General features: G+C 34.3%; 1 protein-coding gene across 2 annotated transcripts in view; it reads left to right on the top strand.

Moving 5' to 3' along the window:
* The window catches only part of LOC106104284 (rho guanine nucleotide exchange factor 16), a 59,598-nt gene that overhangs the window by 7,039 nt on the left and 25,795 nt on the right, over positions 1-26,764 (top strand). The window contains exons 1-3 of one of the 2 annotated variants that reach the window (XM_013284298.1): positions 9,423-9,605; positions 21,179-23,943; positions 24,416-24,516. In XM_013284298.1, the coding sequence (XP_013139752.1) occupies positions 21,215-23,943; positions 24,416-24,516 (2,830 nt within the window). In that variant the 5' untranslated portion in view covers positions 9,423-9,605; positions 21,179-21,214. Of the gene's footprint in view, positions 1-9,422; positions 9,606-21,178; positions 23,944-24,415; positions 24,517-26,764 lie in introns of those variants that run through there. The other variant, XM_013284289.1, reaches the window with a different exon arrangement.

The following is a 26,764-nucleotide window of genomic DNA, read 5'->3' as shown; positions in this document are numbered from 1 at the left end:
CTTTATCTTAACAGTAGACTATAAATGAAGCTGACAACTTGATATGTTTTTTTTTAATTTTTGCAAAATTGTTTTTTTTGTGATCATTACGGTCATCTCCTAAAATAGCTGAATTCTGTAAACATTAACTTTTAATTAGTAGATTTGCATATGGATTCAATTTCAATCTATATCTATATTATTATAATAAATCGTAAACACACACTTCTTTGTTGCCTAAGATGTCAGCAATTACAGCATATTTTTTAATAACTCTTATTTTTAAAAAAGCCCTACACTTACGTCACGATTTAGGCTATAAATTTTCACGCCATTAAACTTAGGGGCAAATATTTTGGATAAAAACCCTAAAGTGGGAAAGAGACCATAAGTTGCTGCCAACATCAAGGAAGCAAGATTGTCAAGGTTTGTCATGTCATGTCATTTTGACATTTGTTATTGATAGTTTGATACATGTAAACAACAAAATAGTATTTTTATAATTTTATGCGGATGAAATCGCATGGGAACAGCTAGTAGTTTTTAAAATGCTTGATGTAAAGTCTAAACTACAAAAGATTTTTTTTTATATTCTAGGTAACTGAATCCTCATTATGACATATTAAGAAATGTACACATAATTATAACAGGAAATAGGATAATAGCACTCACGTACGAACAAAGACAACACATCATACTTCCTACATGTGTGACAATAATCGTTCCGCGGAAATTACGCACAAACCATCTCCACCTACCCTTTTTCTGCAAACGCATCTAGTTACGTTCTGCTTCCATATTTCCGTACGCTTCTTTCTGACTATAATTAATTGATGTATCTTTTTAAACGTTATACCTTTCTTTTAATAATATTAATAAAAGCGATTGTAATTAATATTATTACGTAAACTAACTTTATCACGTCTTATTGACTTATCGCGCCTTTCTCCCGCGCCTATTACTTACTATTATGTATTATTAAATTTCACAAGCGGTTATTAAACATTAGGTAATGCCAATTCCTGTCTAAGTTTTGTCTCGACTCCTCTAAAGTTTGCAACTCAACCAGGACCGGTTTAACCGCTTTTTTCGAAGCCCGAACGCTCTAAAATAAAACGGCTAATTTTGAATATACGCCACCGAACGATTATAAACTCTGTCAGATCATAAAGTCACTAGTTATAACTGAAATAAGGAATTAATTAAACGTGTAATTTCCCTACAGTTAATTAAATAAAAGATATAATGGGTTTATAAGTTTCTTACTTTCAGTTTATAATTTGCTAGTGAGATTACAAATTAGCGGAATTCACTCACAAACGATGACACACTAAGCTTTTAATGACATAAACCGTTTTCATGTAAAAATATTCGTATATTTTATGATCGAATTAGTATTTATTCAAATAGTGTTGTTGCCAATGACCCGTTACCGTCGAGTATTGTGAGTTGCGCTTTCTTGAGAGTCAAGGCGACCGCAACGGAAGACTAAATGCTCTCGATTGTTGGGGTCATGGTTGTTGCTTGGTTGACAAAGAAGTTATCTGTATGTTTAAATAAATTTAACGTTGATATAATAAACGCGAAATGGAAAAGATATTAATTTTAAATTAGTCCTATGATTATTCATTGTGGTGAGAATTTTACTAAAAGGCAGAGATATAGAGAATCTGGAAAAAGACATATGCTACTTGCTTTTGTTTTCTTTTAATTCCAGCGAACGGAGTCGAGGGTAAAAGCTAGTATAACATATTGTTACATCTCCAATCTCTTTGAAGAAAGTATTTATTCTGTACAGATATTTAGGCATTGCAAACTCATAGTGATAATATTTTTATTGTTTTTATCGTGAATGTTTACCCATAATGTAAAAATTCCAATTTTTAGCATTTCAATTTTACTGAACAACAGTTGTAATCGTCTAGAAAATGTTGATGTCAAGAAAGAGTTCTTGACTACTTAGTTTTACTTCGGTCTTTATTAAGTTACATAATTTAATAAAAAGTTATCACTTAATTACGTTCCGCTATCAGGTAACCTGTACCATGTTAATGTTACGTTACGTGTGATGTGAACTGGGCCCGTCCCTCAGTTACGTTTTTGGAGAAAATTAATGATGTCTGTCATTTCGGTCTCTTGTATTTCCATACTGAGAAAACAACCGTAGTCGTTTATGTAACTTTTTACTTCGAAAGTTGTATACAATAAAAGGGCGCGTAAGACTTGTGCATCAAATACCTTGGTAGTATTCTTTACACCTTTTCAGGGCTTTGAAAGACAACCCTATTAAGTTAAAGACCGTGTGCAATATTGAAAGAAGATATTTAACCAGCTAACCACCATGTATTCGCAGTGCATTTGCATTACTTTACGAGATAATGACGTCCATTAGTCTAGTCTTGTGATTTTTTATTTACCCCGCGTGTTAGAGTCAACGGCTTTGAAAACAAAAGGTGCACGATTTGCAATTTATGACGTCATTTCCAGTTCCTTCAAATTATGTTATAATTTAAAAATTATGTTCTATGTTTCAACTTTGATTATTTATTTTCGTTCGTAGTAATAATAGTTACTTACGTTCTTAGTATTCTGCACTTGACATTGACTTCTCGCACTATAGTAAAAATCTTTGCACGTTTAAAATTGCAGTCCTAAAACGGAACTGTTCGATACCGTTGCATAGTTTCTGACGTCATCAACAAATCGATTGCAATTCCAAGAATTCACTTAATGACATATTCCTTTAACGAGAGTGTTATTTTTGCATAATGAAATTTTTCATTTCGCATTGCAATGACGTTTACTTTATTTGTTTTAAAATTGTATTTAATAACGAGCTGTCGCTCGCAAATACATCTTCCCAAAACCTGGAATTTTTCTTTTGATGTCACAAACAGACACTCCAATTTTATTACATGTATAGATATAGATTATTAATAGCAAAGACTTGAAAGCACTTGATTATATCAATGTTATTTATTTTTAAATCGTGAGGAATTATAATAAAAATTAATATTTACAGTTCGTAACTGTTAATCAGTTATAATTAATTAATATATACAAAGCATACTTATGTAATATTTACATATTTTTCTCGTTCTGTTACATAAGGTTACAGTTCGCTTGATTAATTACTTGCAAATTAAAAAAAGTTAATCACGATTTTTTGAAAGTAGCAAATTTAAATTTAACGAACGAGTTTTAAGACTAATATTAAGTGGGCTAAGAGGACATTATCTACATTATTAGGTATTCGCCTTATGTATTATCAGATCGCGAAATAAATATAATTTATTTATTTTGAAGTAAATAAATTGTAAATAGTAAGGTTCTTATAATTTCTATAAAGGTTTCTATACATTTCGTAGGAAACTGCTTAAAGTTATAAATTGTTTAATGTATACGATAAAATAAAAAATATTTTTACAGTACTTTTTTGCAGATTTTTCATATTTGGTGTTAAAACAAAAACTTCTCAATGTTAGCGACACTTTCTCTACTTACGTGAACATTGACTTGCGGAAGTCTTAAAATGGGCCTTTGTTAATTTACATTGCATTTTCAAAACACCATACGGTTGCCTGATAATCAACTAGTCATCTCTTTTTTCTCTGACTGAGTAAGAGAGATGTCATTATGTTATACAAGTATGTTCAATAAATCCGCGGTAAAATGTTCTTTACAAGACATGACTAACATTGTTCATAGATATTCGATGTCTTTCCTCTAGATAAATTCAGATTACGTCAATTAAGATCAATTTTCGTCAGCTTGTGGTGTCTAAAAACCTCTAGGTGAGGGTATTTCCCTTTGAGCTGATTGGTATTCCGAATCGGAAAAATAGGCATGGCTCAAAGGGAAACACCACAGATGAAACCTCGTAAAACAGAAAATAGAATAAAATCTATAATAGAAAACAAATCTATACTATTAGAATAAAGCGTAAACACACACTTCTTTTTTTAATGAAAAGCCCTACACTTACGTCAAGTTTTAGGCTATTTTACGCCATTAAACTTAGGGGGTAAATGTTTTGGATAAAAACCCTAATGTGGGAAAGAGACCATAAGTTGCTGCCAGCATCAAGGAAGCAAGATTACCATGTTTTGTCATATCATTTTGACATTTGCTATTGATAATTTGACAAATATAAACAATAAAATAAGATTTTCATAATTTCATGCGGATGAAGCCGCACGTGAACAGCTAGTACTGAATACAAATTCTGTCTGTTAAAGTAATCTAAAAGAATTGCTTAACTAATTAACTTAATATTGGCAATTAGGTCTTGTTATTTGGAACTCTAAAGAGAGCTTTCTCTTACATTTTTGTCGGATTATGTCACATTTATCGTTTTAATTAACACAAATATTTTTATTATACTTCAATAATGTACTTATACGTTTCATTTATATTAAACAGCTTCAGAAACGTGGGACTAATTTCACTTTGAATTAATGCAAAAACAACAACAAATAAACTTACAGAGTTTACGTGAAAAGACGTACAAGTATTTACTACTAACTTTCGCCTGCGACTTCGTCTGCGTGGAATTAAAAAAAAACGAAAGTGAGTGCCTATGTGTTCTTCCAGACTATCCTCTACATCTGTACCAAATTTCATCGAAATCCGTTCAGCCGTTTAAGCTACAAACTCTAACAAACATCCATCAATCCATCTAAACTTTCGCATTAATAATATTAGTATGATTACTAAATAATAATAGCATTTACATTATTCACAAACAAACGGGTTATTCAAAGGAGTACTCAAGTAAACGCGAGACACGGGCGCGGCTAGTCCGTTGACCCTGGAAGCACTTTCCCTATCCCGGAGTAACCTTACCCATTCGGACGTAAAGCCTTTTACGACTAATTGGTAGACCGGACCCGATACCGTCTAGACGCGTCAAACCCTTACGACGTCTTTCAAACCGGAAGGACGTAAAACTGAAGTTAATTTTATGGATGACAGTGAAATGAAGAGAAAACTTACTTAGATATTTGTATATTTTAAATGGAATTCTTGTGAGAAATTGACTTATCTACACTGTTTGAATTTGTTCTTGCTTTAATGTGAAACTTGTACAGTAGAACCTTGATAAGTTAAAGTCCAAGGGAAACACAAAATATTTTAAGTTATAGAGGTTTTAGGTTATCAAGGGTCTATGTTATAGAGGTCTTGGGCTCTGATGGGAAGAAAACATATTATTTTTTGAAGTTATCGAGGTTCTAATGTAATTGTAATTCAGGATTTTGTAATCCAATGGTAAGTTCTATTTTAACTTAAGCAACTATTTGCTATCATCTTTGACGTGCCGTACGACGTGAGTTAGTTGCGATTTTAATACAATTTCCGACACATTGTATTGTCCGCAGGCGGCAAGCGGACGTCGCAACTCATAACGCACGGCATTGTAAAGCAAATGAGCCAAGCCACTCTATGTTACAGTGAAGGAAGTTTATTTCCTACCCATTTATGATGGTATTTAACGCTAATAAGTATCAGAAATACAATTAGGCGCTGCTTCAGTCTATGTGTATTCTAATCTAATTCTTTGTGGAAGTTGTATAAAGTTTCGAATAGTTAGTACGTACGAAAACTGGCCATGAGTCGATAGGGTTAAGAGGAACAGTGCCCTCCTCCCGCCTAGAGAATTAGGTAGATATAAAAAAGCCAATATTAATAGTATTTGTCCTATACTTAGCCTAGATTATTGGCTGGCGACACCTATGCCTACAAACTTAATCAATACGTATTTCCCAACTGTCGTATAATCGATGTAATGAAACCGTACGAACATTGATATATGTTATCGTCAGGCTTCCTAAACAGTAACGTGATACGAGTTTAGTAACAAGACTAATGTAAAGACAGTCCAATCGACTTTTTGCGTTTTCAGTTTGTGGTAGCTGCTTTCTCTGATATTGACATTGACCATTTGAATAATTCATCTATACTAGTATTATGAAGAGGAAACATTTGGGTTTTTGGAATTTTGTATATATTTGATTCACGTAAAAACTACTGAGCCGATTTTAAAAATTCTTCCACCAAAAGCTACGTTATCAGTGAGTAACATAGGCTATATATTTTTGACCGACTTCCCAAAAGAAGGAGGTACTCAATTCGTCTGTATGTTTCTTTTAATTTTATATTTTTATGTGTGTTACGGTATAACTCCGCCGCTAGTGGACCGATTTTGATAATTCTTTTTTTATCCGAAAGGTAATGCTTGCAGGTGGGTCCCATTTTCTTGTTTGATTTTTTATTATTACGCAGGCGAAGCCGCGAGCAACATCTAGTTTATTAATTCGTTACTATAATTTATGAGGAAATTAATAATTTTTAGGTGCGTAATAAATGTGTTTTTGTAAAATTATTGCGTCAATGGTTTTTGGTTTTTACAGTAATTGGCTTATATCTGACACTAAATAGTCATGGCTGAATTCATGCGGAAAGTATTTGTTCAGCCGCGTTGAGCGTCGGTAGCTTAGTGGTTTAAGCACTTGACTTGTAATCTACAAGTCTTGGCTTCGAATCCCGCTATGTACCAATGTGATTTTCGATTTTTCGAATTTTCATATGTACATAATTTACCCGACGTTCATACGGTGATGGAAAACATCGTGATGCAACCTGCGCATATCGGCGAAGAAATTCAAAGATATGTGTGAAGTCGACCAACCCGCACTGGGCCAGCGTGGTTGACTATGGCCTTATCACCCTAATTTAGGGTAGGCTCCAAGCCCTTCGGTGGGGACATATAGTGAGACGGTGGTGGTGGTGTTGGTGGTGTAGCATAACAATTTTAGTTATTACAGTAGACCCTCGATAACTAAACCTCTATAACTTTAAAAAATATGTTCCCTCCCCATCAGAGCCCAAAACCTCTATAACATGTACCCTTGATAACTTAAAACCTCTATAACTTAAAATATTTTGTGTTTCCCTTGGACTTTAACTTATCGAGGTTCTACTGTATTTTATTTTAAACGAATTAATAACATTTAAGATGATAAGTCAACGATTTAGGAACATATAAAAGAACACAAAGCATTGAAGGTTACCAATTTTTGACAGGAACAGCCAGCACGCAACTGCAATTTTACGGAACTATCACTTGTTTCGAAATACAAGACGCTTTTACTATTATATTACTTGTAAATAAACTAATGTAGTGAGTGATGTTTGCTTGCGGTTGCATGCCAGTTATCTGCTGAATACATCTTCGATTCATGTCGACGCAAAAACTACTGGAAGTCCTGTTTGCGTCGCAGTTTCTACAACGGAATGTTGCATTTTACCTATTATACATAAACTAACGATTATTTTTTACTCTTCCATAAATATTCGATAAACGATGTATATGTATACAATAGTACTGAATATCTCCTTTCTTTTGTCTTCCCGCTGTATAGTGAAACGACATTTTTGTAACAGCGGCCATAAGGCCATGTTTAAACTCCAAATTCCATTAAAATATTGACGTCTGTCAGATTGTAAGTAGCGCATATATTAAGCGTTATTAAGCAGTCTTTAATTTTTGTTTTGGAATTTGACCGTTTGTCTGTTTTTAATATCATCATACTGAAATTCAAACCGTGGCGACACCACTAACTTCACAATATACTATTGAACTACATATATATCCATGGTAAATTGTAAACATCTTAAATAAAACTAATTAAACAACATAAGTAGTTAAGTATTCGACAGTCAACACTAACTTTCGAGCGACGTTAACATTATTTAGTCAAATGACTGCGCATCTCTACCGTTTCTAAAGAAAGTATGTTCAATTTCTGAGACAGAGGATCACTTTAGTATGCACATGAATACAGTCAATAGGTGTAATTAGAAATGATAAAAATTCGGTCCAGGACAGACTGTTTCTATCATCATCATCTCCCCTGCTTTATCCTACTCCCGTAGGGTCGGCGCGCCGGGCTTTCGACCTTCGAATAACTCTATCAACCATCATCTCAGTCATCACTCCCTTCTTGATCATGTCACCTTTCACGCAATCCATCCATTTTTTTCTAGGTCTACTTCTACCGGTGTACCCCTCCACACTAACGTCCGTCCCATACAGACTGTTTCTGTCATCTAACGTCAAAACCCTTCATTTTAAACACTATTTACAACACATCTTTTTTTCAGGTCTATGACGAAAATAGTAGCGAGAACATATCAGTCATCGACAAAATTCGAAGGAGATTAGTTGGTAGATGCGGCCGCTAGAGGCGCTGCACAAATCTATTTCAAATGTGGATGACGTTAGGAAAATTTTCTTACAAATTCGCGATAATCCCTTAATTCAATTTTTCAAAACACGTATCTAATTTACTTTCTTCCAGAAAAGATATAATAGAAAGGTTTTGTCTTCCGGTTAATAATAATTGTATTGTTATTGTTACTTCCATTATGCATTTTAAATTGGACAATAGACATAATAAAATAAATGCGATTTAAATATTTACATTCAGCATTACTGGGTTTCGACTGCACTGGCATGACATTTGTACTGCCACTTATTGTCATCTTTTTTATTATTATGAAATGAACAGGGACAACAATATTATGTTAACACCAATGACTGCTGTCACAGCCAGATAACAATGCTGGGGTCTGGTGTGTTAAAGTATAGGTAACGTAATCGACTAAAGTTTGTGCAGCGCCCCTTTCGAGCGAAAAGTACAGCGCCAAATCTCATATTTTTGACAATTTGAGATTATTCCTAATCTCGCAATATTTCGTATTACGCCCCCAGGAACACGTAACTTAGTGTTTTAGAATTATGTGTACAAATACTGAAGTCCGTACTACGATGGCACCGAAACCTTTGTTATTGTCCATTATTCAGACAAGCCATTGTATCGGCGCGAGGTCGCCTGTGGATTTCGTTGGCAAAACATTGCATTGTGGTTTACTACCATTGTGACTTCGACTATCTGAGTGTTTGATGATGTTTCTATAATTTTCAAACGTATGAATATTTACAACACATTGAATTACAAAGCCTCCAGAAACCGTCCTAACCTATATTCAATATTAAAGACTTCTAAAAAATTTATCTAGGAACTTCGTGGTTTTATTGCAAACAGTCACACAAGCTAAGGGAATAAAGCCCTTTTGTACCATACTGCTTCAAAGATATATTTTTAATAGAGCATTTAATAAACTAAAGCAATTCTCAAGATATTAAGTACTGTAGGTTCCATCAGAAATAAATACCCAAATGAATCAATACAAAACACTAATAGACTTCATGGAACCGCACGTCTGGAACCAGTCAGCTTTTGTTGTTGCTTATTGTTTCCAAGCTAACGACCCTATAATCGGATGAAGGCGGATTGTTAAAGAATTGACGCAGGTAGGCTAGGTGGTGGCTCACCCAGTTACCACTAGGTCACGTGACGTCGGGCAGTCGGACTCGGACCATTCGAAACGCTGCCATCGCCGTGGATGGACGTCTGTGTGTTCCTCGTTAGCTCCCCCGCTGAGACAAGCGTGGATTCAACTAATAATAACATTGTGATGTGAATTAACGGTACAGTTTGACGCAAAATAGTTTTATCAGTGTTGTGTTGTGTTCATTGGATTTTACCCAACCTCAATCAAAGGTACAGTCATTTTATGTTTTATGTCAAGAAGTTATGGTTAAATACATTAACTGTTTTAGTTTGAAATATTTAACAAGATTGTAATGAAATAGTTAAACAATTATGATTGGAATCACATAAATATTACAAACAATGAAGATAATGGGTTTCTTCGGAATGTAGATTGACTTAATTGTTGTTTAGTATGATATTATAAAAATACATCTGTACAACACATGATCGGTTCGATTTGTAACAAAGAAATTTTACAATCTGTATTTTTACTTTGAAAACAACAACGTCGAAAAAAATCCATTTAAATATCCAAACTTTTTGTTCTTTCGTCATAGTCTATACGAATATGGATACGCCTGATAACTCAACGAATTATGACGAACAAATTATTTTAATTGAGGTCTTAATATTGGTAAATTACCACCTAATTTATTTTTCCTCGCATTGATTAATTTGTCATGTTGTCCTTATATTGTTTTAAATTAACAATTGTCAATAGCCCATTAATATTAATAAATCAGACATAATTCGTTCGTTAATTAATGTGTTCCTTATCTATATGATGATAACATTATTTAAGGCTTTACTTCGAGATAATTCAAACGGTAGACGTCCGAATTTTACTATTTATCCACATTGTAGATGTCACTATTGTTGTAATGTTCATTGTTTATTCTGCAATCGCTAATATTTCGAATAAAATTCTAGTTTCTATTTATGTTTTTTTTTTATTTCGATAATATTGTGAGAAATAATGTAAATCGAAATAATCCTATAATAGACACCAACGGTTAATCTTTCAGGAAACTTTACAAAGAAACGGCAACTGTTTCAAGCAATACTTCTAAGTTAAGCAAGCATTGTTTTGCTTTTTCATACATAATACGGTTTCCGTCCCTTATTGTTTATTTGTTTCTCACGCTTGCTTTCTTCCTTGTTTTTTACAAGACGTGAATCCAAAAAAAACTATAACAATTTCCTAAGTCAGTCTACCTTTAGCATTGTAACAATAAGTAAAAGTTGAATGGGCATTTACGTTTCTATAACTGCATCGCAATGTGGAAAGAGCAAAGTCAGGATATAAACAGAATAAATCACGCCCAAAGGGGTACGCAAAGACCACGGACCACCATTTGGCTCGATCCTGGCACAACTTTCATGTCTTTTGAGTATTTGATCAATCTTCACATATCAGAAAGTATCTAATGTTATTCTGTCTATCAAGATTAGATGTTATTGTCTTAAAAACTAAACAACTTAAGACCATAACACAGGGGTAGGCAATAACTTTCAAATTGCGTGCTCCTACTACCTCTCTCGCATCTTCCATTATTCACGTTAATTGGCAGAGTCGGTTTTAGCATTACCGACGCCCTGGGCGAGATTACGATAGCAGCGACCCCTGCAATATCTGTTCCTATAGTGCCTCTTTACATGAGGCGCCCTGGGCAGTAGCCCCGACTTGTCCTACCCTAACGCCCGGCTTCTCTCAATGTCGCCCAATTTGTGGTAAGTTTAAGTTTCATACACGTGGTATAGCGTGTGTCAATCGATTATGTGTAACTGATATCGATTATTGTTACGGACAATTACTATCGATGGTGTAATGTTACAGTCGTTTAAAATGTATTAAATAATTGACAGAGCATCGATTTGTTAACCGCAGACTGGTTATGAAACTGGTTCACGTTACATTGCTTAGGCTTAAAATATTTGTAACTGTTGCCGGTGCAAGAGAAAGTCCAGTTTTGTGTGGCCCTTTTTGTTACTTTCAATTGAAATCCCACTTCTTAGTAATATTACTGATGCGAAAGTTTAGATGGATGGATGAGTGTTTGTCTACCACCTAAATATTCAAACGGCTGAACGAAACACTTTGGATACTTACTGATTTTTTTAATTCCACGCGTGAAGTCGCAGTCGTTTTTTGTTTGTGAAATAAGATATCTTTAAAACACCTACTAGCAGGGAGAATCGGTTCTTATTGAGCTAGCTCGCTCTATCCTTCGGCCGCGTCTTCACTTAGCTTAGGTAGAGTCGTGGTCAAGCGCTGCTCTAATTTTGTTAAAAAAAAATAAAAAATACAGTTCTCTTACCTTACCTTTACAACGGTACAAAGTCGGGATTATAATTAGCAAAAAAAATCTACATCTTTTGACTGAAACTTTAAGACATAAATTTTTTTCACCTTTAAATTCTGACGTTTTAATTAATTACACGTGCCTTTATAAGGTCATCGACACAATATTGACTTCTCTAACCTTACATTTTTTCTTTAAATATACAGCTTTAGCCGCTTTATTACATTTTAACTCTATAATATTGTAATGTATACAGTTGTTGTAACATTTTTATTATGTTATAAAAAATATAAAAACGAATGCACACGTGCTCCAGATTCCCACCACTCACAGTTATAGCTATTCTTGTCTCACTGCAGGAGGCTATGCGAATCAAAACGTATTTAGACATCTCTTTTACGTATTTAACATTCGATGTTGAGTTTTGATAATAATTAGCTAAAGCAGTTGAGACACATTACATTTCGGCTCGATATTTGTTGAGTGTAGTCATTATACATCTTGTCAGTCATGTTTTTAGCTAATTCAAGTTAAATATTAACTTATCACACTAAGCAATAGCATATGTCTTAAGAAAGATTAAAATCGGACCCGTATTCAATCATGCGGAACACGCCCCAGTTATGCTCCAATGGACTTCGCAACGCCTTAATAAGATTTGTCAACTTCTGGTGTTTTTCTGACAAATATAAGTCTACCTAGAAATAATTAATCAAGTGTAAAGCACTACAATTTAGGTTATACATAGTGTTGCTTTAATTGGCACTTATAAGTTGGAAAGGTTAACTTTTAAAGTTTTTGTTATTTTGACTAAAAAGAATGGCATATTAACAACTGCATAACAAAATCTATAATTAAAAATAAATAATATCTTAGATACCCAAGCTGCCTGCAACATATATTTTCCTAGTTTTTGCCATGCGTTCGAATTATATTTGTATCCGCGGGCAAACACAACACAGATTGTCTACTAATGCGAGTCCAACGCACCGTGAGAAGATTGACAGCCGTGTGCAACCGTGTGCAATACGGAATGCAAACTTTAGCAGGAGTTTGTAAACCATATGTCGTCCTGCTCACTCCTTTATCAATTTCATTAGTGCGTCTCATTGAAAAACAAGTGCGTGTAGATTAAAAAAAATTGACCGATGTCGATGTTACTAAGGGCGACCTCTAGTGTTCCTATTTAGTTACACTAAGCGATTGGTTAAGCATCCAATTAACGTCTCGGAGTGCGGGAATAAATGTTTATAGGCAGTATTATCGATCTTGTATAAATTTAAGACAGCTAGACTGAATCTGGACTAACGCTTCGTTAACTATGGATTAGTAACAAGTTACTTCATATGGTTTTATAGTTACTTGCGAGCAATTAAGTCGTTCTCGTATGACTGCGACCTTAATAATTGTATTGCACACTCGCTGCAAACAAATACATTTTTACACATACCGACTTACAAACCTTTATGTAACAAACACCATGCAGATGTACATAACATTTTAAAATATTACATAAGAATCTCCTTAGTTTGTGATGACGAAAACTGAGTTAGCAGCTTATTCTAAAATGTTAACTATCTCTGTTCAAACTTGATCCAGATGTATAAAACCTTTTTGGAGGTAGCTGACATCTATACATCCATCGAAAATTCTCCCTTGGGTATATTTTGTAAGATAATTCAGCGGTTGTTACTTCTTAATAGGACATATTTCTCAGCTGCAATGTACTTATTTTATTACTGGAATAAATGTAAACAATTTAATTTTATAACAACAATTCATTGTTCTCGTTTTAATCTGTACCAGTGTTTATTAATGGTCACAGATAATTAATGTTTCCTTCGCAGTATTAATTAAATCAGTTTAAACATAAATTAATGTCGTTGACAATAATAATAATACGCAATAATGTTTTATTAGATTTTTGATAACTTAAATCAGAATGGGTTGTTAGAAACTACAAAATTAGTCTACGTGTTCTTCCAGACTATGCTCTACATATATTGAATTTTATAGAAATCCTTACAACAGTTTAGGCCTTCCAACTAACATTCATCCAAACATAAAAACTTTCGCATTTAAAATAATTTACCCGACGCTCTTACGGTAAAGGAAAACATCCTGATACAACCTACACATATCGGCGAAGAAATTCAAAGATATGTGTGAAGTCAACCAACTTGCAGTGGGCCAGCGTGGTTGACTAGTGCCTACTCACCCTAACTTCTTAGGGTAGGCTCCGAGCCCCTCGGTGGGGACATATAGTTAGCTGGTGATGATGATGAAGTATGATTCGTCATTGACATGTTTCTAACCAACAATTTTCCTGGCAACCTTAATAAAAGATTGGCAACACTAACAACAAAGCATTTCTTGTACATCCATACATCGTATAGACAAATAAACAGTAACCGAGCCACGTAACACTAACGGAAGTTCTCAAAACTGTAAGGGCATTGAACCCAAACACATGGCCTTCGTCCTCATGTTTATTAACTTTCAATCTTTACAAACGTACATTGAATCTAAAGATCCATTGTGTTTTTATTGTATTAACGGATTCCAACGTACTTATGTCCCTTTTTAGTCATGTGTGAGAAAGAGAGAGTAAAAACATTTGAGGAATGACACAGGATGAGAGTTCCGGTGTATGTAGAAATCCCCCTTACAATTCTTTTGCGATGCTGTTTTGTGACGTCATATAGTAGTCGAAAATAAACGTAAGTCAAATTTTTCGCTCTCACGATGTCAGTACCTTGTAAATCTTTATGCGCATTTTAATGACATATTTATTGTCTGTGCGAATTAATATCCACCAACCAAATACGTATGAATAGTTGGTACTTAGCGTGTTCAATGTAACAACAATCGATTGGACAGTGTCGTCGTACCACCTCCCACTTCTTTGTTCCAAATAGAGTTGGCTAAATCCTTTTTTGTAAAACAATGGAACTGTAGCATTTATGACGTAAATGCTAGCATTGCCACCGACACTAACTTTGAAAAGAAATCAAGGCAATGGAGTAAATCATCTCAAACATGAAAAAAAACGTTCAAAATGATGAAGAATATTCTGAATAAATTAAACAATGAAATATAATTCTAGGCGTACTTTTGTTCTCTAATGAAATCAAACTTTTTTATTATAAGCTACAAATATATAATAAATATTCCTCTATTATCGTAATCAGCGATCCGCACGCGGCTTGCCTCACCACATTGCACCAACCGATACTCGTCTACTAAATTCGCTTTGTTTTTGCATTTAATGCCTGCTAGAGAGGGACGGAAGATATGAAGTTATTTTTTTATCGCAGTCTTCTATCTCAAGGCCGTGCAGCGAAATAATAGTGAATATTTATGTAAATGAATAAAATTATTAGAGCGAGATGCGTTTATGTTTTCATATCAAAATTTTAATTATATTTAGAGATAGTATCGAGTAATAAAATGTTACGTTTCATATTTAAACATATTTACTTCAAGGCTGCCATATGCCATAGTTCCCCTTGGATATTTAGTAACAGCTGTTAGAAACTGTAGTTAAAAACTATCAGATCTAAACCCTTTGCGATTTACACTAGTATTTAAAACTACATTATGCGCGGTTCACACCTGGCCAGCACAATTGTCGGTAGCGTTCAATAACTGGACTGGCATTGTGTGAACACTATCGGGCGCCATTAAGGCCATGTAGACTACGCCGGCCCGGCGAACCTGATACACTGTACTGGCCAAATGTGACCCGGGCCTTAGTAGAGGGCGTCGCTCAAATCGCAAGACATTTTAGATTGCCCCCAAAAGACATGATATCTGTCCCCCCTTAACCTAGATAATGGACTGGCTAGAGGTTAATTAAAGCGTTTTTGCTTTTAAGGATTATTTTAAAGAAAATACTTCTAAGGAGGTTATATTTAATTTTCATTTATCCTTCTAAGCAAAGCTACGTTACTTGCTAGTAAGTAATATATCCGAAAATAGCTGTATTACACGAAATAAAATTACCTTATACAGGTCACTTCTAGTAACATTATTGTAAGCATTTGGAAATATCTTATTTGCATACGAGTTTATATATTCTGTTTATGTAATGGAAAATTGATTGCTTTCTATATCGGACATGCTTTTCTCATTTTAATGTCTAAAGTGAAACTTTTATGGATCTAAAAATAGAAATATTTGCATACACTTTTCCAACTACGCTTCGTTTATATTTTTACTAGGTAAGTTTTAAGATTAGATAAAGTACTAAGGGATTTGCTTTTATAAAATCATTAAAAGGAACTGTTTAAACGACTCTGAGTGTGGCAGTAAAGTTAATTAAAATAATTCACGTTTCCATCTTATCTATCCTGTCTACAAACAAACCTTATTTTTTGTCCTATCTTGTAAATAAAATTAAGGTAACACTAAACAGACAACTCTCTATTTAATTAACTTGGTAGTGTTAAGAAGAAAATTAGTACCGCGGTGTAGAATTGGCGCAACACTGGACTATCAGCATGAACGTCACGTCGCTAACTGACAGCTGTCAATGTCAATAGACGCATTAGATTATTGCGGAGCGATCCTGGAAAGAATTGTGGCTCTGAGTTTTTTAGTTATCACGATAGTATCTATACTATTATAATAAAGCGTAAACACACACTTCTTTGTTGCCTAAGATGTCAGCAATTACAGCATATTTTTAAATATTTTTTTTAATAAAAAGCCCTACACCTACTTCACGCTTCAGCCTATATATTTTCACTCTATTAAACTTAGTTTGTAAATAATTGGGATAAAAATCCTAATGTGGGAAAGAGACCATGAGTTGCTGCCAACATCAAGGAATCAAGATTGCCCTGGGTTGTCTTGATGTCATGTCATTTTGACATTTACAATTGATAAATTGAAAAATGTAAACGATAAAATGAAGTTTTTGTGAATACCAGATGAAGCCGCATGGGAACAGCTAGTGAATTATATAGATTGTTTAAAAGTAGAAATGTTTGTTAGGCAGATAAATAATATAAAATGTAAATAAATTAAAACTTCACACCTGCATATATTACATAAAACTTTGTGTTATATCATGATAATTATAAAATTTCACATTTATTATTACTTTTATCGAATTTAGTTAACATTTATAAATTAGTTTGATTAACTTCATTTTGTGTGATTAAAAATAAATAACTTTGTAGGTTAAATGATGACGTAGTCTAACCGTACTTGATTTAGAATTAAAAATAGACGCCTCGCAGTATAGCGTGAGAGTATTCTTGCGTTAAATGAACATGAACTTGTATTTATTTTCCCCAACAGATGGCGCTCGTAACACTTTACTGTCTGTTTTCTTTTTGTCATGACTTTTAAAAAGTCTTAAAAAAACCGTCTTTACAAGCATTTATTAAATTGAGATACAAGTAAATTGTTGGATTTTATATTGTATTTTAATTGTCGAGTAAAAAGTATAAATACATTCAAACTTTAAGGCGAAATAGACTTAAATTGAATGTAGACCTGCAAGTGCAGATAGGGGTGCTGGAGAACGCAATATTGTAGCTTGGCGGCATAGTTTGGATGCCACTATACAAATATTTGACACACTTGAAACGAAACGCTTTGATTCTTATGAACTTACAGGGACGTGCGTGACTGATTTATAGTTGCCTAAACAGTTGAATTGTCTGCGAAACAATCGACAACCGCACAACAGTTGTTGAATTGTAAATGGTAGAGCCCGCTTTAACATCTTCGACCACGACCACACAGAAGACGGGCTTGAAGTGGGAGCAAATCCACGTTTCATCTGATGAGTGTGGTACCAACATTAGTCCCTTTTTCTTCCCACCCTTTTTCTTATAAGAAAAGGATGGGAAGGGAACGTGAACTTGACGATGGAGGAGACGTGTAGGAAGGGAAAATATCTTCTTTATGTGCGTTTCCTCCTCCGTCAATTAAGGGTAGGCAACACATCCGCTATTGCGAATCTCTCTGGGCAGCGGTCACTTCGCCATTTTGGCGGATTCAAGTGGCCGATTGCTCGTTTGCCACCTAATGATATAAAAAAAGTTGTCCGATAGTTTAGTCAGTGGTGCGCCCGCTCTTACAGTTACTAATATTGTTTGCACACAACCGAAAGCAAAGTTGCTCGTCACGTTGCGATTAACGTTTTTCTGCTTCAACAGCAATGTTAAGTAAAAGCTGTGCCGTTATCAACTACAGTTATACCGACTTTGCAAGGTCAGCGAAAACTGAATGTTCGTATTCCGAATGAATGCGCTCTTTTGTATCTGGGTTTCTGTGTTGCTTTGGTATGAATGGTGCTCTTTTAGATGGTTCTTGTTACAATGACCATGTGTAACGTAATTAGTTTTACGGTCAAGTTAAAATTTACTGTAAACATTTTGCGGGTTTATATTGATTTCATAATGAAAGAAATCTGTATATTCAGAATAGTAAATAAATTTAAAAAAAATGTAATTTTTATACTTAACTATTTGTACCTTAACGGTTTACGAAAGGAGTTGAAAGAATTGAGGGAATTTTGATCATGGATTTTACTTTATTTACCCTTGGTGCCGTTTTATTAGATGAAAATAAAATTAAAACATGCAGACGAATTGAGTTACTTTCTGTTGGGAAGTCGGTCAAATACATACAGACGAAATAAAAATCTGCTCCTTTTTGAAGGCGGATAAATACTTAATGAAGATTCTGGAAAACAACAACAATTAACACTTAAATAAGGAAAATGTGATTTAACCAATAAACGACGCGTCTATTGTTTTTGTAGGAATGTTAACAATGTTATTATAATAACAGACATACCATTTAAGACCTTAATCGTAAATGTAGTAAATATAAATATTCCTTGACTATTAAAATGTAACAATGGCATAAAATTGTATGAATTCTAGATTCATGTCGCATGAGACATCCACGGTATATAAACAAACACTAACAACGCACACACTTTTTACTATCTAACCTTAAAATTCTATTACCATCTCTGTTTTGTTCAAAGTAAATAAAAGAGATGACAATTGTTGTTGACGATGTTTTGTACAAATATTTTAGCATTATATTATGTACACACACTTCTATGTGGCGTAAGATCTCACAGCATATTTTTTAATAATCCCTTTTTAAAAAAAGGCCTACACTTATATTATATGTTTTCACGCTATTAAACTTAGGGGTAAATAAATTGGATAAAAAACTTCATGTGGAAAAGAGACCATAAGCTACGAGCTGTCAACATCAAGGTTGGCATGGTTTGTCATGTCATTTAGACATTTGCAATTGATAATTTGACATATGTAAACAATAAAATAAAATTTTCATAATTTTATGCGGATGAAGTCGCACGGGAACAGCTAGTGTAAGATAACTTTAATTGATTCACTTGTTTCTCGCACGATACAAGTGAAAGCGTTTCCCCTCACGATTTGACCTCTTTACTCCCGATAGATAGTTCCACAATCATGACTGGCTCCTAATCGTTTCGTGTTAACTAGTTACTTCCAAGAGTAACATCAATCACAACGTTACGAACAGGTAAAAATATACCCATCTCTATTATCGAAGTGTAGTAATAGTTGGAGTAACCGAAACAATTTTTTAAATTAGATTTCTATTGATACAGTACGAGACTTTTGTTTTTAATAAAGCAGAAATAATTTATGTAATTCCTAATTATCACTTAAAGTATAAGCAAATACAGCTCTTAACGCTGCGCGACAATAAACTCTAAGCTTGTCTTTAAGTCTCTAGGGTTGTTATATTCGCCATTTCGGTTCTAAGAGTAACAACCCTAATGCGAACACATGTGTAGAGTAATGCGTAATATTAACGGAAACAGTGTTATTCAGACAACGCGTGAACGTTTCGCATATGGGCAGCTGTTACAGAAATAAACTTTGTTTAACGACATTCTTGTTATTAAGCAACCGAAGGAGTGTTACTTAACGGTTCGTTACGCTGTATAAAAGTTTAAAAAATACCTTGTATACATGTGTAAAAAGATGTCTTAAATACTCTATTCTGAAAATAATACGTCAAAAATACTTAATTCATATTTACTACCAAGAAAAAAGTAACCAAATATTACTCCAATATTTTAGTTTAAAATGATACTTCGTTGAATTTCATTGGCTATTATTAGATGTTAAAAACAAACCCATCTTTGACCAACGTGTAAAGAACCGTTTATGAACTGGATTCACTCAGCATTTCTGTTACCTAAATACCCAGATATTGTCCACCTTTAGCTTCATTGTCCACGCCACACATTCGTTCTGTGGCCACAACACGTATTGTCTTTTGTCATTCAAATGCGCCATAAAACTGTCCTAACAAGCATTTTATAAAGACAAAACGATGAGATATATTCATTTATCAATGATTGTTAATTGTCTTTATATAAGAATATACTGTTTCAATAAAAAAAATAATTTTGTAAAGAGACAAAAAAGTAAGTCAACTCGAATGCGTTCCGCCTCAAATTATAATGTCGGCTGTCCAGTATCAAGATTCGGCTTCCCGTTCTGTTTTATTTACCACAAATTCGTGCTTTTCACGAATCATTTTTAAACTTTGAAAACAATGTAGAACATCGGGCGCATCCCTTTGACTAAACTATCGCACTACTGTTGTGTGATGTTCGATTGTAAATTGTTTCGCAGCCAATTCAACTATTTAGTTACATAACTATAAATCAAATAGTGTTCACACCTGAATATTAATCTAGGTGCGACTAAACAGTTGTGCGATAGTTTAGTCAAAGGTGTGTGCCCACTCTAACAGTAATTTAAAATTTCGAGAAAAGTAAATAATACTACAAGTTGTAGTTATTTCAAGTTTTTTGTCTGTAACGTATACAATCTGTCGATTGTTACTACGTTGAGTTATGTTGTAGAATGGTGGGAATTCTCTTTGTGTTCCAGCGTACGTTGGCTAATCATCCGTATGCCTTACATATATGTAGATCAAATCGCGGATGCAATCTCGTGGGAACTTAATACTTTAACAATTGCTCTCGCGTGAAAATCAAATTAAAATTATGTGAAAACTCATTGTTACGAGCGTCGGTGGCTCAGTGGTTTAAGCACTTGACTTGTAATCTACAGGTCTTGGGTTCGAATCCCGCCGCCATGTACCAATGTGATTTTCGATTTTTCGAATTTTCATATGTACATAATTTACCCGACGTTCTTACGGTGAAGGAAAACATCGTGATGCAACCTGCACATATCCGCGAAGAAATTCAAAGATATGTGTGAAGTCAACCAACCCGCACTTGGCCAGCGTGGTTGACTATGGCCTAGTCACCCTAACATTAGGGTAGGCTCCGAGCCCCTCGGTGGGGACATATAGTGAGCTGGTGATGATGAAAACTCATTGCACTTTCATTTGGCAAGAGAAGCGTAATTTTTAATGACTATCGAACTCAATTGTTTCTTACGTCAACATTTAATTCATTAATTAATTTATTATACTTTATTGTTCCAGATGGCGTAGAAAACCAGTCAGAAATATCCATCATAAATGCTATTAGACAATCTGATGGAAGGGGAAACTATAAGCGCGAAGAAATTGATATCATCGATCGAGAGGTTTAACAGTGAAGGCAAAGAACACGGCACTATCAAGGCTCTAATCAAGAACTTCATTCTACCAGAAACAGACATGGCCGTTAAAGACAAACAGGATGATAGAGACAGATGTGTGTACACAGTACCCATACAATCTTCATTATCACCAAAAAAATCAAGATCTACAATAAGTGACGCGAAAAAAGCCTTCCTTGATACTACAGTTAATACACCTTCAAGGAATTTTGATGTTGAACCTACATTACACTACGCACAAATTGCAATAACAACAGACAGCGAAGATACTAGAAGTACGGGCGGAGGGAAAGATGTTAACCAAAATAAGTGTAACATAAAAGAACAAGAAAAACAAATGCCCTTTAGTTCAACACACTGTCCAATTAATGTAAAGAAAAGAATAGAACAACAACAAAGAAAAGTCAGTTTTAAAATAAAAAATGGCTCTACAGGTTACAGGCGACCACCGTTAAGTACAAAAACCATGACAATAACAAGTAACAAAGTGTCTGAATTAACTAAAAAATTTAACGACTTAATAAAAGAACCAAATACTGCACCTAAAACGCAATCAAAGTTGGCAAAGACTATCGAAGACTTACAAGCAGCGTCCAGATGTTCTGTAAGCAATAGTTCAACTCCATCTTCCACACTAAGCTCTAGTCCTAACATTAAAATTGTTGTCAGACACAGAAAAGGTTCTAAAAAACGATATAACAAAAAGCGGTGTTCCAGTATGGATTCAATTGACCAGTTACTTTTAACAGAAGGCGCTTCGAGCAAAATTAGCATATTAAGATCTAAATCTGATGGCAACAAAATTCCTAAATCGCCAAAGAAGAGATTAAAGTATCTAGATTCAAGTGAACAACAGAGCGGATCAGATTCAGTTGACGGAACACCGACTAAAGTGAAGACTGAAGATCCAACGAACGAGAATAAGGAACCTCAAGAGCTAAATGTGGTCAAGAATGTCATAAAGAAGTTTGAATGTGAGATTAATGCACAATCTAATCTCAACGCCACTGTTAAAAAACAAAATAACCAAACAGAAAGCAATACAAGTACAATTCTACGAAAAGAAAAACCAAAAGTACCTGAAAAGAAATCATCATTAGTTTTAACAAAAAATCTTGTACTTAAAGACGGTGTGCCGAAAATTAAAACAATCAAAACAAATTTAGGAGACCCTATTAAAAAAATGAATACCAGCATTCCTAGCGTTGACTTAAACAAAAGGAAGGAACCCATTTACGATAAAATGAAATTTAAAACTAATTTCATACACACAGAAAAGCTAACATTGCATCCTGTGGAAATAATTCAAGAAGACCTAAACGAATCCTCGGAATCTAAAACCATTGCAAACGACCAAAGTGTTACTGTTACAAACAACATGTGCAAAGAAGATGAAAAAGAAATAAATTCAAATTTTACTCCAAACGAATCTTTTCTTTGGCGAAGAAAAGGAAGCACTTCAGTTTATTCAGACTGTGATAAGACATTTTCCGAAGGTCCATATGGTTTTGTTAGCATAACAATTAATGACAACACTATGCCATATGAAGAAAATAATTCAAAAGAATCTCAAGACACTGAAAACAACGAATCTCATATTGGTACTTTGACGGTTAATATTAAAAATGATTCCAATTCGGATTTCGAAAGCAATCTAGTCGAGGCTTATAATAAGGAAGTTCTTGTTGGTTTTACTACCAAACCAAAAAAAGAGGAGGCACTCGAAGATGACTACGAAATATTAGAACCGAGAGATGCGGATAATGTAGTAATAATTCCAATTAAAAGTATTGATAGAACTTCGAAAATTAACTGTCCTCTTCCTGAAATACCAAAAGAAGAATGTCAGTTATCACCGACTATGAAATCCAAAGAGGAAAACATATACCAAACTCTTTTAGAAGCGAGATCCCACCCAGAAGGAGATGAGAGTAGTCTACATAATTATGAGCTTTGTTTTAATCAATTAGAAGAGAGAACTCGAGGTGACGGCGACAGCGACGACGGGTACGAGTACTGCAAATCCCCCATCAAGCCATACTGCGTCACATCCAGTTCAGGCATTCAAATAGCTGAGGACTATCGACCTTACGGTCCGCAAGACAACACCAAAAACTATGCCATCACGAAATCAGTCAGCGGTACATCAACTGAAAGCTACGAAAAGATCGGTACAGGAAGGATTTATGAAAAAATTCCTCCCAAAGTCCAATCAAATCAGAGCAGTCCAGATTACAGCAGTAGACATTCTTTTGTGTCATCGAACTACACAGGTTATAATGACGGTGAGAATATTTACGACACAATCAAGCAAGCCGACAACACTTCACTATCTCATTGCTACGAAAGCATTCCAAACAGTCCTAGCATGGTGAAGCTAAGAAACAATTTGAAGAAGCAGCTGGCTAGTGCGGTTCAGAAGCGTTTGTCTTTTGATAACGTGTCCAACATAAGCCAGTCGACATTGTCCAGCGAACAGAAGACCAACAGCATCTACGGGCAGCGGTCTGTGATAAGTTACAACGGGCAGGAGATCGCCTTCCAAGTGCCGAGCAGTACGACCAGCGTGAGTGACAGGAGCGATCGCAGCGACGATTGGGTCGATGTCTCCGATGAAGAAAAGACTGATGAGCAGAAAATTGTTATGTAAGTTGCTTTGAAATATAATTTTAGAGTAAAATCAATAAGTACCATAAAGTTACTCTAAATAATGTCAATTATTTCTTTTAATTTGCGACAACATCGACTTGGGCGCCAAGTAAATGATGAAAGGGGATTTATAATTTCAATTCCTTTAAAATTGTATTTTTCTACTCCTAGATTAGATGTCTATATAAAAAATGAATCTACGAGATTTATTTATTGTGTCGTTCATACGACCTACATATTGCGGCGCCTAATGCACTACTCGAAGAGTAAAGTAAACAGTTTTATCAGATTCTGATACTGCAATATTATTTGAATCTAAGTCAGTCTGCGTGAAGTAGAGCAAAGTATAACACATTTTTTACAAATTCCTACGTGTCCCCAAGTAGTTTTAAAGTTATTGAAAATATCATCATTTAATAAATTCCATTCTAAATCCATAATATAATATAATGGGCAATATATCTGACAGCGTTCGCGAGAGAAGTCGCGGAAGAAAAAGTCCTATCAGCTGGTCGCAGAAAGTTCGGCATCAGTGGCAGAAAACTCCGAAGCAAAAATCGAATGACAAAGGTTAGTTTTTTTTCAGTTTTAACTTTGTATTTTTATTTCTACGCCCTCTATGTGTCGGATAATGTAACATTATAATTGATAGTTTTTAACTCTCATCGATAGATGGCGTTTATTTCATTTATATACCGAATCTGTTATTATGGAATCTGCAATTGTGTATTTTTAATTTCATAGGAATTGAAGACTGAAGTATTTACTTCATTGTAATAAAAAATATTACAGAACCCTTAGAAACCCTTAAGCGCCTGTCAAAAACATCATATTAAAAACAATAGCGCTGGGATCGTGCTAATGTAATGCAAGTACTATAACATTACTTTATTATATTTCAGTAGTTAATTAGATCCTTTCCTCTAAACTATGAATCGTCTAGATATAAAAAAAGCAAAATCATAATAAATTCGACTGTTGAATGCGCAAGAGTTCATCGCGCTTGTGACAATGCGATAAGTACGCATATTAAACAGAGGGCAGCACTGTTGCGAGTGCACGTTCTTACCCAGGAACAGCGTGGGCGGGCGGCGCCGCAGCCGCATTCCAGCGCCCACGAACAAGGAACAATTTGATTAATTGCTAAAATAACGTTCCGCTGTTTAAACATTCCTAAATAGAAACATAAAATTACGCTTATATAAGTAAAACAATACAAAAACCCTGTTCCTAAGAATTCTAGAAATATGTATTGTCACAGTTTTGTCTACATCAAGTATTATTATCGTTTTGCACTAAACTAATTAGAATTAAAATTGATTATTATGTTTCTTAATATATTTAATTAATAATGCATATTTATTGATAATTAAGTTTGCGTGATTACAACAACGGTATTGACCGTCGATGACCCACATAGATAGCGGTGAAACTGTACAATTAGGTTTGACATAGAGTACACGTTCCAATTTACCTAAGCAATGTTCCATAAAGCCTTTTTTATACATATTTGTTGTTTCTAAAAGGAGAGATCTCGATCTAAACACAGATTTATATTTGTAAATGGGTAATTTATAACCCTTAAATGCATATTGTTACCAATAGTCTACAAACAGAAGTATAGTTTTTATTGAATCTAAGATTTTTTAAATTATTTTTTTCCTTAATCTGTGACTCAAAAGTTATAGTGAAATATTTCTTTCATGCTTAAATAAATAAACATGCATTTAAGGGTAAAAGATTCATTTTCGAACCATATTTTCCATCGCTAAATATCCACTCCTTTATTTTGTATGGAAAGGGAAGGGCGAGGATGTAATCAAAATGTTATATGTTTTATTTAATTGCTAGTGTTTTTCGTTAATTCTTACTAAGGTTAATTTAGAATGTTTAATACAAAATCACAATTTATTTCGTGTATTCAAATCATACTTCATACTAATAGATGGATGGATGGATGGATGTTTGTTAGAGTTCGTAGCCTAATGGTTAAACGGATCTCGATGAAATTTGGCATAGACATAGAGAATAGCCGGGAAGAACATTTAGTCTACTAAATCTGTTTTTTTTTTGCAAATTCCATTTGAACGGAGTCGCGGGTGAAACCTAGTCTATACAAGTATTACAAAAAGGAAAACTTTGTTCGTTTGATTGTGGTGAAAAGGCTCAAAACTACCGGGCCGATTTTTTAAATTCTTTCTTCTTCATCTGTGAGTAACATAGGCTATATTTTTCAATGTTTTTTTTTTTAATTCCACGCGGACAGAGTCGCGGACGAAAGCTAGTATTTAGATAATTGTTAAGATAACTATGAGCGTTAAATGTAATGTCAAACTTTTCAATTATTCTGTTAACAGGCCATTGTCTTTATAGTCAAGGATTACCAACAATCGCAAATTCCCATCACAAAGTGGATTTTTTTAAACAAATTGTCATTCATCGTACGATTCTTCTTCTCACGTAGTAAGTGAGGAAGGTGACACTTTGAGCGGATTGTATTTTTATTATTTTGTTCACAACAAAAGTGTATACTTTAATTTTTTTTAATTTAGACAGACACGTGACAATGAGTTTCCACTGATTTTTTTTGTTAAACTTCATACTAATGTCATAAATGCGAAAGATTAGATGGATGGATGTTTGTTAGAGTTTGTAGCCTAAACTGGTGAACGAATTTGGATGACATTCGGTGTAGTTCCAGAATATAGTCTGGAGGAACACATGGGCTACTAGGCTACTAGACGGAGCCGCGGGCGAAAGCTAGTTTTCCATATTTATGCTCTACTCCCTGTGAACATTATCTATCAAGTTTTATAAC

The sequence above is a fragment of the Papilio polytes genome, unplaced genomic scaffold (genome assembly GCF_000836215.1).
Source record: "Papilio polytes unplaced genomic scaffold, Ppol_1.0 DF824270.1, whole genome shotgun sequence".
Lineage (NCBI taxonomy): Eukaryota > Metazoa > Arthropoda > Insecta > Lepidoptera > Papilionidae > Papilio > Papilio polytes.
Note: the sequence above shows the minus strand (reverse complement) of the source record. Positions and strands in the feature narration are given on the sequence as shown.